The sequence below is a fragment of the Pelodiscus sinensis genome, chromosome 31 (genome assembly GCF_049634645.1).
Source record: "Pelodiscus sinensis isolate JC-2024 chromosome 31, ASM4963464v1, whole genome shotgun sequence".
NCBI classification, from domain to species: domain Eukaryota; kingdom Metazoa; phylum Chordata; order Testudines; family Trionychidae; genus Pelodiscus; species Pelodiscus sinensis.
The window spans coordinates 12,571,786-12,592,322 of record NC_134741.1 but is presented as its reverse complement, the minus strand read 5'-3'; the positions used below and the strand labels follow the sequence as shown (position 1 = coordinate 12,592,322).

The 20,537-nt window shown below is 49.2% G+C and overlaps 1 protein-coding gene across 5 annotated transcripts in view; it reads left to right on the top strand.

Annotated features, from left to right (window-relative positions):
- The window catches only part of LOC142821437 (uncharacterized), a 27,617-nt gene extending 7,080 nt beyond the window's left edge, over nucleotides 1-20,537 (top strand). For 4 of the 5 annotated variants that reach the window (XM_075912327.1, XM_075912329.1, XM_075912331.1 and 1 more), the window contains 2 exons: nucleotides 3,118-3,231; nucleotides 17,474-20,537. In XM_075912327.1, coding sequence (XP_075768442.1) covers nucleotides 3,118-3,231; nucleotides 17,474-19,416 — 2,057 coding nt within the window. In that variant the 3' untranslated portion in view covers nucleotides 19,417-20,537. The remainder of the gene's footprint in view (nucleotides 1-3,117; nucleotides 3,232-17,473) is intronic. The other variant, XM_075912328.1, reaches the window with a different exon arrangement.

Sequence of the window (20,537 nt, the reverse complement as noted above, 5' to 3'; positions counted from 1 at the left end):
ACTACACGCTGTGTGAAGAAGAACTTCCTTTTATTAGTTTTAAACCTGCTACCCATTAATTTCATTTGGTGTCCTCTAGTTCTTCTATTATGGGAACTAATAAATAACTTTTCTTTATCAGCCCTCTCCACACCACTCATGATTTTATATACCTCTATCATATCCCCCCTCAGTCTCCTCTTTTCTAAACTGAAAAGTCCCAGTCTCTTTAGCCTCTCCTCATATGGGACCCGTTCCAAACCCCTAATCATTTTAGTTGCCCTTTTCTGAACCCTTTCCAAGGCCAAAATATCTTTTTTGAGGTGAGGAGACCACATCTGGACACAGTATTCAAGATGTGGGCGTACCATAGTTTTATACAGGGGCAGTAAGATATTCTGGGTCTTATTTTCTATCCCTTTCCTAATAATTCCTAGCATCCTATTTGCCTTTTTGACCGCCGCTGCACACTGTGTGGAAGTTTTCAGAGAACTGTCCACGATAACTCCAAGATCTCTTTCCTGATTTGTCGTAGCCAAATTAGCCCCCATCATACTGTACGTATAGTTGGGGTTATTTTTCCCGATGTGCATTACTTTACACTTATCCACATTAAATTTCATTTGCCATTTTGTTGCCCAATCACTCAGTTTGGTGAGATCTTCTTGGAGTCCCTCACAGTCTGCTTCTGTCTTGACTATCCTAAACAGTTTGGTATCATCTGCAAACTTTACTACGTCACTGCTTACCCCTTTCTCCAGATCATTTATGAATAAGTTGAAAAGGATTGGTCCCAGGACTGACCCTTGGGGTACACCACTAGTTACCCCTCTCCAATCTGAAAATTTACCATTTATTCCTACCCTTTGTTTCCTGTCTTTTAGCCAGTTCTCAGTCCAAGAAAGGACCTTCCCTCTTATCCCATGGCCATGTAATTTACACAAGAGCCTTTGGTGAGGGACCTTGTCAAAGGCTTTCTGAAAATCCAAGTATACTATATCTACTGGATCCCCCTTGTCCGCATGTTTAACCCCTTCAAAGAACTCTAATAGATTAGTAAGACAGGATTTCCCTTTACAGAAACCATGTTGACTTTTGTCCAACAAATTATGTTCTTCTACATGATTCACAATTTTATTCTTTACTATTGTTTCGACTAATTTGCCCGGTACTGAAGTTAGACTTACCGGTCTGTAATTGCTAGGATCGCCTCTAGAGCCCTTTTTAAAGAGTCTTGTCTTTTTAGCGTGAAATATCTTTGGGTAGAGACTTTTTCTTCCTATGTGAATGTCTGGCTTCATGCTCAGGAGACCTGTGTTCAGTTCTCTGTCCCTGTCACAGACTGCTTGTGTGACCTTGATCAAATCCCTTAGAGACTCTGTGTGTGATTGCCTCTCTCTGCAGTAACTATTATAGTGTTTCCCTGTTTCTCAGGGCTGGGAAGGATACCTACACTAAAGAGGGGTGATGCTTAGCTCCATATGAGCATCCCGCTAGCACAGTGGGGTCCTGATTTACACCGGAGTTCCCAGGTGCTGCTGTTATTGATAATTTTGCTTTCCGTAGCAACTGCGGTGCCATATGAATTGCTACTAGCACCACAGAGAGTCGTTATGGCTGTTCAGGGTAGCTCTTTCTAGAGCTCTGATGCAAAGCGTGCAGCTTTTCCATTCAGCACAACTCAGGGTTGTACCTAAAGAAAGACCCAGGCTCCATTCGGCTAAGGCGCTCGGGCAAGTTATTGTGCAAGGAGAAGGTTGATAGTGTCCCAGCATCTCGGGCATAGTTAAAGTGAGACTTGTTCCACCCCGACACTGGTACCAAGATGCATGTTGCATTCCATGTGTTGCTATCCCTCTTAGCCTTCTGTCTGTTTGAATAAAACATCCATATCCATTATCCCCTCATCCCTCTCATGTGCACAAGGGTCAATGTGTTCCTGAGCTATCTCTTAGGACACTGTGTTTGCAGTTACTGCAGAGATCAGAGTGTTGATTGCCCTCATCACTGCTTGGGAATGTGCTTGCCTGCTTAATTGGTATCAAGAGCCCCACCATTCTGCCAAAGCCTGGCCTGTTCTTGTTCAGAAATAATGGGTATGAACAAGATAATCATAGTCATCACATCAGAACATTCCCATTGACACGGAACACTTTGCACAAGGTTTCTTGCAGTTGTGTAACAGTGGTAGCACAATGATCTCATGGTCATGTTTTAATTTTAGCACATCATAGGGGGGGGGGGAATTTTCCAAACACTAAAGGAATGTCCAAGAAGGGGTCAGGTCAAAGCTGTGGGGAACATGGTAGATTGTGTACAGCCCAGAGGAGCACCAAATGGCAGGCCAGGATCACCACAAGAGAAAGGCTGGGAAACCACACACAGGCTGCTGCTGGCAGAGTAGGACTGAGGCTGCAGAGGGGGAGCTGTGTAATAGCCACAAGCACCAGAGAAGCAGCATGGCCCAGCTCTGCTCTGGTCGGCCACGGGCATGGCAGCTGTTGTGAGCAGCTGGCAGGGCCCACCCAGACACAGGCAATTGGGATCATGAGTCAGGAACATAGGCAGGGTCTGAAGCAGCCAGCCAAAGATTCATTTAGCTATTCAGGCAACTTCCTTTGCCTCCTTCTGACTCTAGTAGACCATCTGAGCCAAAGAGCAGGGCAAGCCCAGTCCCCCAGCCAGGAGTTTTGTGGACAGAGCCCTGGGGAGTTAGAGCTCTGCTAGGTCCTTTCTTTCTAAGTCCTAGTGAACTGCCATGTGGCAGCTGCAGTCTGAGCCCTGCCTGGGGGCCTTGGTGTCAGACCTGCCAATCCCCTTCTGAGTAGTGTGTTCCTGTCCTTCCCTGGGATGCTGAGGGGATTGAACGGGCTATGAGGGGGACTGGGTTGTACCCTAGAGAGTGCGGAAGAGTTCTCAACTCCTCTGGGGAATAAGCAGGGCTGCTCTGAGGCAGGGGGGCATGCACCTTTACTGCAGGCGAGTGTGTCCTGGAATCTTGTACCAGCCAGACCCCAGTCTCTGCAAGGTGCGGGAGGAGCCTTTCTGGGTGGGAGATTCAGATCCTGGCTCTGGAAGGAATAACAGCACAGACCTTAATGAACAAGATCAGCACTTGGTTAATTGGTCTCCAAACAGGACTTCCAGTCTCTGAAGCTCATGTGATCTCCTGGGTGGATCGAGAAGAGGAATTGCGGGTCCCAGATCCCCAGGGCTGTGAGGAAGGGGAGATCATCAGCAACACCCACAAAGGTGAGAAATCAACTAAATTGACTCAAACAAATTTCTGTATCTTTATAGCAGGTGTCACTTGTGCGTTTTCATCAAGTGTGGCAAAGTCTGGGCTAAGCCCTGTGGGTCCTGCGCTTCCTGGCAGGCTCTTGTGGGCCTCAGAGGTTCGCAGTGTCCCTAACTACTTCCACGAAGGCAAGGGTACCCTGCTACCAGAGCCTCTTTCATCATTGGTCAGTCCAGTGTCCTTCTTTCTCCAGTCCCTGCTGGTCCTTCCAGCTAGAGGGGAGGGTTGGGAGGAACCCTGTCCCACCCCCTTTCTTCAGGTTCCAGTCCAGGACCCTATAGGAGGGGGGCAGTCCTGAGCAGGCCGTGTAGCTTGGCCCTTACCCCCTGAGCAGCAGCCCCTCCCTGGACCACTTCCCCAACCCCTCCTGCAGTACCTTGTTCCTGATATCACGGAGCAAACTTTCACGTCAGCTCACTCAGGTATGTTTTCTTGCTCTGGGCTGCTCCCTTATTCTTGGCTGTGTCTACGCTGGCGCGATCTGCCGCAAAAGTGGCTGCTCTTGCGCAAAAACTTGCTGCCTGTCACATGTTCTTGTGCAAGTAAACTGACGTTCTAATGTATAAAATCAGGGCTTCTTGCGCAAGAACTCTGATGCTCCTGCTCAGGAATAAGCCCTCTTGCGCAGGACCTCTTCTAGAAGAGGCCAGTGTAGACAGACAACATGAATTTCTTGTGCAAGAAAGCCCTATAGTTAAAATGGCCATCAGAGCTTTCTTGCGCAAAAGAGCATCTACACTGGCATGGATGCTCTTGCGCAAAAGCACATGCCTAACAAAGCACACGCTCTCTTGTGGAAGAGTTTTTGCACAAGAACTCCTCCCTTCCTCCCTCCTGCCCTTGAACAGGCATCTTTTCACTGCCTGCCTTCCCACTCCACTGCTTGTCCCATCCACCCTCTTGGGTGCCAGTGGCTCCCCCCCCCCACATTCCTTTGGTTGGGTGCTTGAGCTTCCCCTTCCTTTTTAGTTACTCTTCCCACACACACAGCTTCACTTGTCCCCATGTCCTTTAAATGATTATTTAGCCCTCATCTCCCCAGTGCAGCCAAAAGAGTCACACTTTCCATTCTGTGCTGGGGGCTATGTTCCTTACTCCTTTTTCCTATTCCCCTTTCTGAATTGTCACCCTCCACCCCACTTCCAGCCTAGCGGGGGGAGCAGTGAACCTCTTTCCTTCCCTCCCTTTCCCTCCTTGTTCCTTCCCCTGGTGTTTTTGGTTCTCCCTTAATGTTTGTTTTTGTCTTCCCTCCCCATCTATGACGACAATGGAAGGGTTGTCCAGTGACACCCCTGCTGACCCTTCCCCACCCCTCCCTAAAAACAACTCCTCCTCTGATGCTGCCGGGCCCCCCGTCACTATGTTAAAGGGGGCAGACGTAGACGAGGACCCCGGGTCCTTGACTGCTTCTGCCGCAGCGCCTCCAGTCACCACTGAAGAGCCTCCCCTGAGGGGTAGGAAGGGCCAAGAAGGGCAAGTGCCCCTCCCGGAAGGCAAAACCACCTGAGGCGAGTGCTTGCTCCCTGGCTGCGGCCCACGTGCTGGCCTTGGCCCCCCCTCCTTCCTGCTCCCCTGTTCCTTCCACCAGCTCTGGGGGCGACGGTGTCCCGGGCCGCAGGTCATATGCCCAGATAGCCGCCATCCCCCCCACCTGCCACCTCCCAAGCCGCCTCCTGGAATTCCATCCCCAGCGGCTGCAGCCCCTTTCCCACCCTGACCAGGAGGCACGGGTGGTGGGGCCCGCGGCCGTGGTGGAAGCCTCTAAGATGTTCAGAAAGGTGGTATTCTTCTTGGTGTCTGAGGCCGCGGCCCAGGAGGTAGTGGAAAGATGTTTGGCAGTGGGGGGGAGTTCATGTTCCCCTCGAGCCTTTGGAGGACCTGGGCATATGGGTGGTTTTGTCCACCCTTCCTCCCCAATGCCACTCTACTTCCTTTCCTCTCCACCCTGGGGAGGCCTCTATCAGTCCTGAGTCCCCTTCCTCTGGGCTGTAAAGACCCTACCCTTCGCCATGTCCTCTCCTTTCACCGGCAGGTACAAATCCAACTACTGCCGGCGGGACATGGCAGAGAAGCCCTCGAAGGGTCATTTCTGATGCCCCATCAAGGGGCCCGGTACCGGGTGTACTACACCATGGGGGAGGCCCGGTGTTTTCTCTGTTGGGCAACGGGGCATGTCCGAAGGGACTGCCTCCTGGTCCAGTTCGGAGAGGCACCTGGGACCCCCGACGCCCGGGAGGGCACTGGCCCCACCATCACTGGTGGCCCTGATGGTCCGAACCCTGGGGTTGCCCCTCCTCCTACCATGACCATCGCCAAACCCGTTCGGGCTCCGCAGGGCCCAGACAAGCATGCAGGTGCTGTTGCTGCCACCGCCAAAAGCAGCAAGGCCCACAGAGGAGAGGGCGGCGGGGTCAGCGATGGGACTCAGGAATGACCTACCTCGGGGAGAAATCCATTTCCCTTGCTGCCCAAGCTCTGTCTTCCCTTGCCCTCCCACCGCTTCCCTTGTCCTTTGGCTCTTCTCCCATTCAGGCTCAGCCCTTTTCCTCCGAGGGATGGGAGCTTGCCATGGGGAGGTGTTGCAAGCGTGCCCAGCGATCCACCCCGCCTATTAGACTCTCATAGACTTTAAGGTCAGAAGGGACCATTATGATCATCTAGTCTGACCTCCTGCACAGTGCAGGCCACAGAATCTCACCCACCCCTCCCAGAGTAATCCTCTCACCTATATCTCAGATATTGAAGCCTCCAAATACTTTGAAGACCCCAAGATGCAGAGAATACTCTAGTTGTGGTCTGTACCCTATGCTACAGAGGAAGACGAAAAACCTCCAGGGCCTCTGCCAATCTACCCTGGAGGAAAATTCCTTCCCGACCCCAAATATGGCGATCAGCTAAACCCTGAGCATGTGGGCAAGACTCATCAGCCAGACACCCAGAAAGTTCTCTATAGTAACTCCTATCATCCCTCCATTGACCTATTCCCACTGATAATGAATGGTCAATTAGTTACCAAGATCATGTTATCTCATCAAACCATCCCCTTCATAAAATCATCTAGTTTAATCTTGAAACCAGATAGATCTTTTGCCCCCACTACTTCCCTTGGAAGGCCGTTCCAGAACCTCACTCCTCTAATGGTTAGAAACCTTTGTCTAATCTCAAGTCTAAACTTCCTACTAGCCAGCTTATATCCATTTGTTCTTGTGTCCACATTGGTATTAAGCTTAAATAATTCCTCTTCCTCCTTGGTATTTATCCCTTTAATATATTTAAAAAGTGCAATCATGTCCCCCCTCAGCCTTCTTTTGGTTAAGGTAAACAAGCCAAGCTCCTTGAGTCTCCTTTCATAAGACAGGTTTTCCATTCCTCGGATCATCCTAGTGGCCCTTCTTCGTACCTGTTCCAGTTTGAATTCATCCTTCTTAAACATGGGAGACCAGAACTGCACACAGTATTCCAAATGGGGTCTCACCAATGCCTTGTATAATGGCACTAACACCTCCTTATCCCTACTGGAAATACCTCACCTAATACTTCCCAAGATTGTATTATCCTTTTTCATGGCCATGTCACAATGGTGGCTCATAGTCATTCTATAATCAACCAGGACTCCGAGGTCCTTCTCCTCCTCCGTTACTTCCAACTGATGTGCCCCAGCTTATAACTAAAATTCTTGTTATTAATCCCTAAATGCATAACCTTACACTTCTCACTATTAAATTTCATCCTATTGCTATCACTCCAATTTACAAGGTCATCCAAGATCAGCAATAAAAAGATTAAATAAAATTGGCCCCAAAACTGATCCCTGAGGAACTCTGCTAGTAACCTTCCTCCAACCCAACAGTTCACCTTATAATATGACCCGCTGTAGTCTCCCCTTTAACCAGTTGCTTATCCACCTCTCAACTTTCATATTAATCCCTATCTTTTCCAATTTAACCAATAATTCCCCATGTGGTACTGTATCAAATGCCTTACTAAAGTCGAGGTAGATTAGATCCACTGCATTTCCTTTATCTAAAAAATCTGTTACTTTAACAATAAAGGAGATCAGGTTGGTTTGGCACGATTTACCTTTTGTAAAACTATGTTGTAATTTGTCCCAATTGCCATTAGCTTCAATGTCTTTAACTACTTTCTCCTTCAAAATTTTTTCCAGGATCTTACATACTACAGATGTCAAACTAACAGGCCTATAGTTACCCGGGTCGCTTTTTTTTCCCTTTCTTAAAAATCGGAACTATATTAGCAATTCTCCCGTCAAATGGTACAACCCCTGAGTTTAGAGATTTATTAAAAATTTTTGCTAATTGACTTGCAATTTCATGTGCTAGTTCCTTTAATATTCTTGGATGAAGATTATCTGGGCCACCCGATTTACTCCCATTAAGCTGTTCAAGTTTGGCTTTTACCTCGGATATGGTAATATCTACCTCCATGTCTTTAGTCCCATTTGTTAAGTTACCATTATCCCTAAGCTCTTCATTAGCCTCATTAAAGACTGAAGCAAAGTATTTGTTCAAATATTGGGCCATTCCTAGATTATCCTTAACCTCCACTCCATCCTTAGTAATTAGCGGTCCTACTTCTTCTTTTTTTGTGTTTTTTCCTATTTATATGGCTATAAAACCTTTTACTATTGGTTTTAATTCCCTTTGCAAGGTCCAACTCTACTTGACTTTTAGCCTTTCTCACTTTGTCCCTACATGCTCTAACCTCAATAAGGTAGCTTTCTTTACTGATTCCTCCCATTTTCCACTCCTTATATGCTTTCTGCTTTTTCTTAATCACCTCTCTGAGATGCTTGCTCATCCAGCTTGGTCTAACACACCTGCCTATAAATTTTTTCCCTTTTCTAGGGATACAGGCTTCTGACAGCTTCTGCAACTTTAACTTAAAATAATTCTAGGCCTCCTCCACTTTAAGATCCATAATTTCTTTAGTCCAATCAACTTCCCTAACTAATTTCCTTAATTTATTAAAGTTAGCCCTTTTGAAATCAAAAACCCTAGTCTCAGATTTATTTTTGTTTATCCTTCCATTTAATTTGAACTGAATTAGCTCACGATCACTCGAGCCAAGGTTGTCTCCTACAACCATTTCATCTATGAGGTCCTCGCTACTCACCAAAACCAAATCTAAAATAGCATCCCCCCTTGTTGGTTCAGCAACTACTTGATGAAGGAATTCATCAGCTATCACATCTAGGAAAATCTGAGCCCTATTATTATTACTAGCACTTGTTCTCCAGTCTATATCTGGAAAGTTGAAATCTCCCATGATTACACAGTTTCCATGAGTATTTACTTCATTAAAAACATTAAAGAGGTCTCTATCCATATCCAAATTGGATCCTGGTGGTCTATAACATACCCCAAGCACTATCCCAGGGGAGGATCTGATAGTTTCCTTCCCCAATGTGATTTTTGCCCAAACAGACTCTGTCTTCTCTATTCCATCACTTTTTATTTCTTTACAATCTACCTCATCTTTGATATACAATGCGACTCCACAACCTTTACCCTTATTTCTGTCTTTCCTAAACAGCACATACCCTTCAGTACCTCCAGTCATGCCTAGTATTCCACCATGTTTCTGTTATTCCTATAATATCTGGTTTCACTTCCTGGACCAATAGCTCTAGTTCCTCCTTTTTGTTACCTAAGCTCCTTGCATTGGTGTACAAACATCTTAATTTTTGCTGTTTGGCCTCATTCACATTCTTTACCCAATTTGGCACGGACGTTATACCTCCAATATGACCTATTAGACTAATATCCACCGCACCCTTCCTCATGTTCATTCTCCAACCCCCAGCTATATCCTTTCTTACTTCGTTTTCCTCCCTCTCAGTGTTAAAATCTGGCGTAGAGATTACCTGGGCATCTCCCAACCGTCTCCCCAAATTCCTAGTTTAAAGCTCTCTTAGGGTACGTCTACACTACAGCGTTAATTCGAACTAAGCTAATTCGAACTAACGGATCCAGACTAAAAAACTAGTTCGAATTAGCGTTTTGCTAATTCGAACTAGCATGTCCACATTAAGTGGACCCTGAACCAGGCTTAAGGATGGCCGGAAGCAGTGCCGGCAGAGCATCAGAGGAGGACTTAAAGCGTGGAGCTGCTGTCTCAGGCTAGCTGAGGGCTGTGCTTAAAGGGTCCCGACCCCCACCCTGGACAGACAGTTCTCAGGGGTGCCCTGCTAGCAAAGCAGTCCTGGCTTGGATTGCCCGGAGTACCCACACTGGGCACATCACAGCACTCGGCCATCAGCCCGGCTGCACTTGCCGCAGGCTGCCATCTGGGGAGAGGGGGAAATTGGGGGGCTGCAGGGGAGCTTCCACCCCCAGAAGCCCACAGAGCCAGCCCAGTCCTCCCCATCAGGGGCGCGTAACCCATTCCTCCCTCACCTCCTTCCACTTACCCTTCCCTAGCCCCTCTTCTTGATGTACAAAATAAAGGACAATTGTGTTCAAAAATGGAATCTGTCTTTATTGAACAAAACTGGGGGAGACTGGGAAAAGGAGGTGGGAGAGGGGAAGAGAGAGGGTGGGAGAGGGGAGGGCAACTAAAATGATCAGGGGTTGGGAACAAGTCCCATATGAAGAGAGGCTAAAGAGACTGGGACTTTTCAGCTTAGAAAAGAGGAGACGGAGGGGGGACAGGATAGAGGTCTCTAAAAGCAGGAGTTGGGTGGTGAGGGTGCATACAGAAAAGTTCCTCATTAGTTCCCATAAAGAAGGACTAGAGGACACCAAAGGAAAGGAATGGGTAGCAGGCTTCAAACTAGTAACAGAAAGTTGTTCTTCACAAAGCAAAGAGTCAACCTGTGGAACTCCTTGCTGCAGTAGGCTGTGAAGGCTAGAACTTGAACAGAGTTTAAAGGGAAGTGAGATCAAGTCATGGAGGTAGGGTCCATGGAGTGCTATTAGCCAGGGGGTAGGAGTGGTGTCCCTGCCCAAGGTTTGTGGAAGACTGGAGAGGGATGGCACGAGACAAATGGCTTGGTCACTGTCTTCAGTCCATCCCCTCCAGGGTCCCTAGGGTTGGCCGCTGTCGGCAGACAGGCTACTGGGCTAGATGGACCTTTGGTCTGACCTAGTACGGCCATTGTAAGCTCAGGGGTCAGGGTCGGGGGTCTCAGTGGACTACCTTGATTTTCATGCACACCTGCTCCTGGGTGGCCAGGCTGGCAGCTCTCTTGCCCTAGCCGGCCACTTTCCTGTGCCTAGTGCGGAGGTCGTGGACAAGGTCCACGATGTCTGCACTAGCCCAGGCGGGTGCCCACCTCTTGCGGTCCTGGGCAGTCTCCCGGGAACCGCCAGCCTGGTTCCGGGAAGAGGGGGAGGACTGGGGGGCATCGGGTGGGTGGCTCGATCCGTGCCAGGTGCAGGGTCTGCTGGCTGGGTGCTGGCAGGCTTGCACCTGGCACGGGCACCGTAGCCAGCCTGTGCCCCTTTAAGAGGTCCGGGGCCGGGAGGGGGGCAGACGAGTTTCCCTGGTGTTGGCCAGAATGGCCACCAGGGAAACCTGGGGAGGGCTAGCCTCCCACTAGTTCGAATTAAGGGGCTACACACCCCTTAATTCGAACTAGCTAGTTCAAACTAGGCTTAATTCTTGTAAAATGAGGTTTTCCTAGTTCGAACTAAGCGCTCCGCTAGTTCGAATTAAATTCGAACTAGCGGGGCGCTAGTGTAGCGCCTATCAAAGTTAGTTCGAACTAACGTCCGTTAGTTCGAACTAACTTTGTAGTGTAGACATACCCTCTATCAGTTGAGCCAGCCTCCATCCTAGAATCTATTTCCCTCCCTACTTAGGTGAAGTCCATCCCTAGAGAACAGTCCTCTGTCCATAAATGCCTCCCAGTGACCATACATCCCACAGCCCTGTTTATAGCACCACTGCCTAAGCCATCTATTGATCATCATAATCCTGTCACATCTTAGTTGCCCTTTTCTAGGAACAGGCAGAATCCCACTAAAGATCACCTGAGCCTCAATTTCCTTGAGCATCCTCCCCAGCCTAGCATAGTTCCCCTTAATTCGTTCCAGCGAGAATCTAGCCGTATCATTTGTTCCTACATGAAGGATGATCAATGGATTCCTTCCTGCTCCCTTAATAATCCTCTTCAACCTCAGTTCCACATCTTGTATCTTAGCACCTGGCAGACAGCACACCCTTCTATTCTCTGGATCAGCTCTGGTTACAGGCCTATCTATTCTTCTCAATAAGGAGTCCCCAATCACATAGACCTGCCTTTTCCTAGTGACAGTGAAATTCTCTGGTCTATCTCTAGCTTCCTCTGGCTGCAAGTCCTTGCCATTCCTATTTTCCCTTGTAATCCTCTTTAACCCATCCTGTATCCTCCTAATGCTCATTATTGGTATTGTCTCCATTAAGTCTTCCCCTTTATCTATTGGACTAGCCACTCTTCTCTTCTTCCTCACCCTTCCATCTTCATTATCTACCTGCTGTACCCCTTCTTCATTCTCCAGCTCCACATACCTGTTCTTGAGCTCTATTTTTCCTTCACTGACCCATCTTTTCCTCTGCCTGGTTCTCTGAGTCACATGCTTCCACTGTCCATTTTCTTCGCCCAGCAGTCCCCCCTCTGAGGCCCTTGATCCTGCTTCCATCTGCATATCTAAACTTTCCCCTTCAGCCACGTCATGCCTTTGCCCCATCATCTGCTCAAACCCCCTTCTAAACTCAACCAGAGTTTCCACCTGCATCTCCAGTCCTCAGATCTTTTCTTCCATCAGGCGGCACTTCATGCAAACAAAACTCTTTTCAGATACCCCCTCCAGAATCATTTACATACCGCAGCTACCACATCCAATCATCCTCCTTGTGTTTGCTTCTACTTGGGCCATGGCCACTAATGCCTCTGTGTTTTATCTACTTTCTCACCAAAATCCTATTAGTCCGGTGAACACAAAAACTAACCAAAACACCCCCTCCACAGCAAAAACAAACTCCAAACAAGTCCCACAATCCAAACTCCCTTTACAAACTCCCCTGTTTACAGCTCTGTTTGCTTGGCTCCTGTGCCGCTGCAGCTATCTCCCTATTGAGGGAGAGGACAACCTCCCTGCACCTATAGGGGTGGACGCTGGAGCTGTTACTTCCTCTGAGTCCCCAGACGCTTCACAGCTCCTTGTGGCAGTCGAGGTCACCGCGGTGGTTGCGGGAGGGGTGAACACCTCTTTCCCGGGGTCCGTGCAAGAGGGGGCGTCCAAGGAGGATGCTCCCACTGTTCACACCTCCACTGAGGGGGCAGCCGCTGACCTTGCCACCGACAAAGATCACCACCTGGCGGGCAGCAGGCTCACCTTCCTCTCTCAGGAGGTGGAGGCTTTGGGATTAATCCCTGCTGCCTCAGAGGGGGGATCATCATGTCCTGGAGGGACAACAACTGACCTCTCCTTCTCCTTCCGACCCGCTGCTTTCCCTTCTCCTTGCCTCTGAGTTGCCCCACGGTCTGACCATCTGCCCGGCCATCAGCAGCACTTTGGCCATGGCTGCCGAAACCCTGGAGGCTCTCAGCAGGAGGGAGTTCCCGTCACTGTCCATCACCCCCGGCGCTGAGGCCTCTGGTGCTGCACTCTCTGTGGCACTGGAGCCCGGTGCTGGGGAGACTAGAACTACCCCTACTGCTGCCACCGATTCACTGCCCGGTGAGGAGGCACTGCATCCCGGCACCTCCTCCACTGAGGCTTCTCACCCTGCTCCCTCTTCTAACCTCTGCCCCACTCCTGCTCCCTGTTCAAACCCCCTCCCAATTGAACTTCCCACCACTCTTCCTGCTCCCCCCCATCCTTGTCTTTTCCCTAATCCCCCACCTCTTCCTTCCCTTTCTCATAACCCTCCTTTTCCTTATCCCCTCCCTGAACTCTGGAAGGAACTCCAAGCCTTCGAGGACCTTCAAGCCAGGGGTGCCTTAGCATCTTCTGCAAGGGGAATTTGCCAGTACCCCTTAGTTAGGTCTAATGTGGTCAGATATCAAGCGTCACCTAGCTGATCAACTAATTCATTGGTGCGGGGAATAGGATAGGCATCAAAGTGGGAGATCTCATTGTCTTCTGAAGTTGCAGAAACAGGTGGTACGATCAGGTTTAGGAACTAGAACTATCAGGCTGGACCACTGACTATAAGATTCCTCTATAACCCCCATCACCAGTATCTTTTCTACTTCTGATCTGATCTCGTCTCTTTTTGCCACCCAAAAGGGTCTCAAGATTACTTGGCCCAAGGTACTGGTGGTGATATGGTGGACAGCCTCTGATGTTCGGCTTGATTTCATGGAGAAAACATCTTGGTTTCTGAGAATCATTTCCATTACTTCCTTTTTCTGCTTGGGTGACAACTCAGGGCCTATCTTGGGATGCCTGGGCTTCTGTTGGGAGGACTGGTTCCCTCTGAGCAACCACACAAGCCTCACGGTCTTTCCAGGGCTTCAGTAGGTTTATGTGATAAATTTGCTCTTGTTTTTGGTGCCCTGGTTGCTGGACTTTATAATTTACTTCTCTTCAATCACCTCATACGGACCTTGCCACTCTGCTAATAATTTGCTTTCAGTAGTGGGTACTAGCACCCGGTCCCCCGGCTGGAACTGCCGAACTTTGGCCTGGTGGTTATAGCAAGTGCACTGGGCTTCTTGTGCCTTCTCCATATGCTCCCTCACAATTGGGGTAACTCGGGATATGCGATCCCTCACTAGCAGTACATAGTCCACTATGTCTTCCCCTCAGCTAATTCTTTTTCCCAGCCCTCTTTGGCAAGATCCAAGATGCCATAGGGGTGCCGCCCATATAGTAGCTTGAATGGGGGAGAATCTGGTAGATGCCCGGGACACCTTTCGAATTGCAAACATGAGATAGGGCAGCAGCAGGTCCCAATCTTTCCCATCTGTGCTCACCACCTTTCTAATCATGGTTTTCAGGGTCTGGTTCAATCTTTTCATCAGCCCATCAGTCTGGGGGTGGTAAACCGATGTATACAAAGTCTGGACATGCAGCAGAGAACACAAGTCCTTCATCTGCTTGGATGTGAAAGGAGTCCCTTGATCAGTAAGGATCTCCTTTGGGAACCCCACCCGGGTAAAAATCGCCACCAACTCTTTTTCGATGGTCCGGGAGACCATGTTTTGTAGTGGAACAACCTCCGGGTATCTAGTAGCGTAGTTGAGGACAACCAGTATGTATTGGTGACCCCAAGTCATTTTCTCCAGTGGCCCCACCACGTCCATCGCAATTTTTTCAAACGGCACATTTATGATCGGTAATGGCACTAGTGGGGCCCTTAGGTGAGGGTGAGGGCTATGCTACTGGCCCTCAGGACAGGAGGTGCAGTATCTCTGGACGTCCTCAGACACCCCTGGCCAGAAGAACCGGTGCGGGATTTGTGCCTGGGTCTTCTCCACCCCCAGATGCCCTCCGAATAAGTGGCTATGGGCCAGGTCCAGAATAGCCCACTGGTGCTTTTGGGGGGCCAAGAGCTGATAAACCTCCTGCCCCTGTATGTTGGCCACACGGTATAGGAGGTTCTTCTTGAGTATGAAATAGGGACCAGGCCCCCGGGTTTTCCTTGCTACAGGTACCCTGTCTATTTCAACTACTTCTTTTCTCACATTTTCATACCTAGGATCCTCTGCCTGGTCTTATCCAAAAGTTGCCCTCCCTGGGTTGAGCAACTCAACTCCCTGGGGAATCTCCTTCAATCTCTTCAGCTGGCCCTGGTTCATTAGGCCCAAGATCCTCCACTTTCTCGGTGTCCCTTGCTACAGGCCCCTCAGGGCTCTTCCCCTCCTGAGTCTCAGAGCATTCCCCTAGCATCACTTGTGTATCTTGGTCCACACAAGCATCCCTTCTGGCCTGGGGCAGAATGTGCGTGCCTAAAGCCTTGGCCATCCTCCTTGTTTCCTTGTTTTCTTGTCTTTTCCGGGGATAGAAAAGAGTTCTTGGGCCCATTCCGCAAACATGGGGGGAGAAAGCACTTTGGAGTAGGCCACCCCTGAATCAGGGGGCTCCCCAGGTTCCTGCTCCTGAAGGGAAAGTAAGCCCCTAAGCCCTGGAAAGTCCCTGCCGATCAATACTGGGTATAGTTGTGTGGGGTGGCTGCCACTCCCACCAGTCTAAGCAGGGACGCTGGCCCCAAGGTTACACTGCATAGGCTCCTCGACATTGGGGTACTGAGCTGCAATATGGCCCCATTCCCCACATCCATAGCATTGGTAGTCTCTTCTCTCAGGAACAGAGGAGAAGGGTTTGGCCTCAGGATTCTTCTCCTCCCCACATGGACCTTGGGTTTCCATCCCTTCCCCCCCTACCCCCCCGTCTTGGGTCCCTGGGACCACGGGGCACTTTATCCTGTAGGGACAGTTTCAGTCTTTTACCTTGTAGTTCATTCTCCATAGGAGGCCAGGCCAGTCCCTTGGCAGCCAGCTGTCACTCTACCAGCATGATTGCTTCTTTGAAAGTAGAGGGGTCATGTTGACCTACCCACAAGCAAAGATCTGGCAGTAACTTTTGGGTGAACTGGTTACTCATGAGGGTCTCCAGGATCTCATCTGGGCTGTGTACATCAGGGCGCAGCCACTTCCGGGCAAGATGTACCCACTCAAACAGCTGGGCACTTAGGGGTTTTCCCTCCTGGTATTTCTGGGCTCTAGCTGCAACAGTTACCCCTGCATGGGCCAGGATCTCCTCCTTCAGCCGGGGGTAGTCAGCTGGCACCTCAGCTGGCAGATCATAGTAGGCTCTCTGAGCTTTCCCGCAGAGGAACAGTGTGAGTATTCTGGCCCATTGCCCCTCTGGCCATGCCTCACAGTGGGCAGCCCATTCAAAAGCCAGGAGATATGCCTCTAACGTCGTCTCCCTGGGTCATCTTGGGTAGGCAATTAGCAGCTCTCACTGTTGCCGAATCCCCTACTTCAGGGCCAGTCAGTGAGTACACTCAACCAGTCCACCACTTCCTGGAGAAGAGCTCGATCTGCTGCTGCCTGGTTCAGGAGCAACTGGTTTATCTCCTGTTGTAGCCTGGTGGCTTTCTGCATGGCCTGCCCTTGCACACAGGTGGCCACCTGCTGGACTGCTGTGGCCTGCACTAAGGCCTTCACTAAGACTTCCATGGTGCTCTGATGTGAACCCTTCACCTATTTGGACACTGCAGTGAGTGTGAGAGTGAGAGCCACAAGCCCAGCAGTGTGTTCCCCTTTCTCCTTCCAACTTCTTTTTTTTTTGAGGGGGGAGTTGCAGACTACCCCACCGTGCTATGAACCAATCCCAGCCCTGACACCAGTTGTGGCAAAGTCTGGGCTAAGCCCTGTGGGTTCTGTGCTTCCTGGCAGGTTCTTATGGGCCTCAGAGGCTTACAGTGTCCCTAATTACTGCCACGAAGGCAAGGGTATCCTGCTACCAGAGCCAGTTTCATCATTGGCCAGTCTAGTGTCCTTTCTCCAGTCCCTGCTAGCCCTTCCAGCCAGAGGGGAGGGTTGGGGGGAACCCCGTATCACCCACTTGCTCTGGGTTCTGGCCGAAGGCCCTATAGGAGGGGGGCGGCCCTGAGCAGGCTGTGTAGCTTGGCCATTGGCCCCTGAGCAGCAGCCTCTCCCTGGGCCACCTCCCAACCCCTTCTGCAGTACCTCGTGCCTGATATCACGGAGCAAACCTTCATGTGAACTCACTCGGGTGTGTTTTCTTACTCTGGGCTGCTACCTTCTCCTCTAGTCTGTCCCTTTTCTCTTTTTTTCTAGCCTTGCCTGGGGAAGTTTTTGTATAGTGCACACATCCACCTTAAATGACTGCAGGTGTTCCAATTAGTCCTCCCGTCAGGCTGATGCCAGATAGGCTTTGGGTGTGGCTGGCTGTCTCTAGTCTTTAACAGCCGACTCAGGGAACATAAAAGCCACATATCCAGCTCCCCGCATATCTGCCCTACATGAAACTGTTCTCAGGCTGCTACACAAGTCTAACTGACCCTTCAGCCTGTCTTCATCTCCAGCCAAAGCATGGTGGCTGGGGGAAGGCTTGGTTCTCTCCTCTGTAAAAGGGTCATGAAGAAGGAGGATAAACTCAGCTCATGATAATTCCAGCATTATTTGAGTGTGTCCCCTTTTCTATTCCTCTTTCAGAGTTTTCTTTCAGCTCATCGTGGAGAATAACTCCTGTCTGGATTCTTTGTCTATCCCAGCAGGTGATGGGGCGCTGACTAAGAACCATGAGAAGAGTCTTCAGCTGGAAGGACTGGAACAAATGGCTCCATGTGGGATGTTACTGGGAAGATCTGAAGGGCATGTTTCCCAGATACGTGAGCAGGGAGAGAGCTGTGAGAGTCAGCATAGTCCAGAAAGGCAGCAGGAAAACTATCCAGGAGAGGGACAGAGTAATTCCAGTCACAGGAGCAGAGGGGAGAAAAGAAACATAGAAACCATTCAACAGAAAATCCCCCATCAACAGTCACAGTGCACTTGCAGTGACTGTGAAACTCTTATTGAACATGGAAGAGCCCACACACTAGAGAAGCTCTTGAAATGTTCCTCTGGCTCTGAGAAAAGCTTCAGCCAGCACTCACACCTTAAGCACAATCAGATAATACATACAAAAGAGATACCCCATAACTGCTCTGACTGTGGGAAAAGCTTCCGTCAGAATTCACAGCTTGTTAAACACAGGAGAATACACACAGGAGAGAAACCTTTCAATTGCTCTGACTGTGGAAATAGCTTCAGTGACAGTTCAGCCCTTGTTAGACATAGGAGAATTCACACAGGGGAGAAACCCTTCAGCTGCCCTGACTGTGGGAAAAGCTTCCGTCAGAATTCACACCTTGTTAAACACAGTAGGATCCACACAGGAGAGAGAACTTTCACATGCACTGACTGTGGGAAAATCTTTATGGGGAGCTCAGACCTTGTTCACCATAGGAGAATTCACACTGGGAGAAACCCCTTCAGCTGCTGTGATTGCGGGAAAAGCTTCAGTGAAAGTTCAAGACTTGTTGCACATAGAAGAACCCACACAGGGGAGAAACCTTTCAGCTGCTCTGACTGTGGGAAAAACTTCAGTACGAGTTCAAACCTTGTTAAACACAGGAGGACCCACACAGGAGAGAAACCTTTCAATTGCTCTGACTGTGGGAAAAACTTCAGTAGAAGCTCACACCTTGTTACCCATAGGAGAACCCATACAGGAGAGAAACCTTTCAGTTGCTCTGACTGTGGGAAAAGCTTCATGGAGAGCTCAAGCCTTGTTTTACATAGGAGAACCCATACTGGGGAGAAACCCTTCACCTGCTCTGACTGTGGGAAACGCTTCAGTAGAAGTTCACATCTAACTACTCATAGGAGGACCCACACAGGGGAGAAACCTTTCAATTGCTCTGACTGCGGGAAAAGCTACAAATGCAAGTCATACCTTGCTATCCATTGCAGAACCCACACAGGGGAGAAACCCTTCACCTGCTCTGACTGCGGGAAAAGCTTCTATCAGAGATCATACTTCGTTATCCATAGGAGAACCCACACAGGGGAGAAGCCCTTCAGCTGCTCTGACTGCGGGAAAAGCTTCAGGGAAAGCTCCGAGCTTCTTAAACACAAGAAGTACCACACAGGAGAGAAACCTTTCAATTGTTCTGACTGTGGGAACAGCTACAAATGTAAGTCACACCTTGTTAGACATAGGAAAACCCACACAGGAGAGAAACCTTTCACTTGCTCTGACTGTGGGAAAAGCTTCAGGGGGAGCTCGGACCTTGTTCACCATAAGAGAACCCATACAGGAGAGAAACCCTTCAGCTGCTCTGACTGTGGGAAAAGCTTCAGTACGAGTTCAAACCTTGTTAAACACAGAAGAACCCACACAGGAGAGAAACCCTTCTCTTGCTCTGACTGCAGGAAAAGCTTCAGTAGACGCTCACACCTTGTTAGACATAGGAGAACCCACACAGGAGAGAAATCCTTCAGGTGCTCTGACTGCAGGGAAAGCTTTAATCGGTGCTTCTGCCTTACTAACCATGAGATAATACATACAAGAGAGTCACCTCCTAGCTCTGATTGCAGAAAAGGCTTCAAACAGAGGTCAAACTTTGTTAAACATGAGACAACCCACAAAGGAGAAATCATTCTGCTGCTCTGACTATGGGGAAAGCGTCAGTCAGAGCTCAAGTCTTGTTAGCTATTGGAGAACCCACAGAGGGGAGAAACCTATAACCTGAGTTCCCTTTAAGCTGTATGCCCAGGAGGCTGTGCCACAGCCCATTAATTGTCATGCAAGCTTATAGGCCATTTGTGGGGAGAGAGATCTCTCCCACTGGTCTCAACCATGGCCCAGACCTGCAGTGGCCCCAGACCCAGAGCTGCCATGGTAGGGAAAGGTATGTCTCCCCTCTCCCCCTTCACAGTAGTACCTGAGCTGGGGCGGAGAGAGCTTGTGGGAGTTTTCTCTCCAGAATGTATCCTTTCAGTGGCCTAGATGTCAGTCCCCTCCATCTTTGAGATCACATCCCCAGCTTGAGCCCTCAGCCAGTATTCCCTCTATGATTTTCCATCCATGAATAGAGCACATTTTTTCTTGTACACCGAGTGATATCCTGTGTGCTTGTTCAGATGTGTGCCACCATGGCACCCACCAGTTACTGAGAATATTTTTTCTCACACAAACACCCACACACACATTCTAAATACACCCACACACAATTTAAATGGTTATGGAAGAAAAATACTAAAACAGGGGATAGTTAATAAGATGCATGACCCTGCAGGCGCACGCACACACACACACACACACACACCTTGAAAACTACCCAGCTTGAAACTCAGTGTCATTCCCACCCACCCTTGCTCCACTGTTCCTGCATCCATGGGCTCCCTATCCACTGCACCCTCATCCTGTGCACCTTTTACCACCAACCCTGCATTGTGCCTCCTTTTCCCCTAACTTTTGCAGTGTCCCCTTCATCCCCCCTGCATTTTCCTCCTAGTCTAATCCAGTCAGTGTAGTAATTTGTAAAGGATAAAAAATGAATGCATTGTCATCGTCCCCCCACCATTGATCCTAAAGCTCATTCTGTAGCTGCAAGTGAATGACATTTAGAAGGTAAATTTAGGGATAGCACCAAAAAATTTCATCCAGCTCTTTTTCTTCGGTCTACATTACTATACTGTGTGTAGGACATAATCTAATTACTTATTATATTTCTTAGAGTATTTTCTTGCTTTAGATCCATGTGAATCATAATAAAATCTCTTTAATATGTC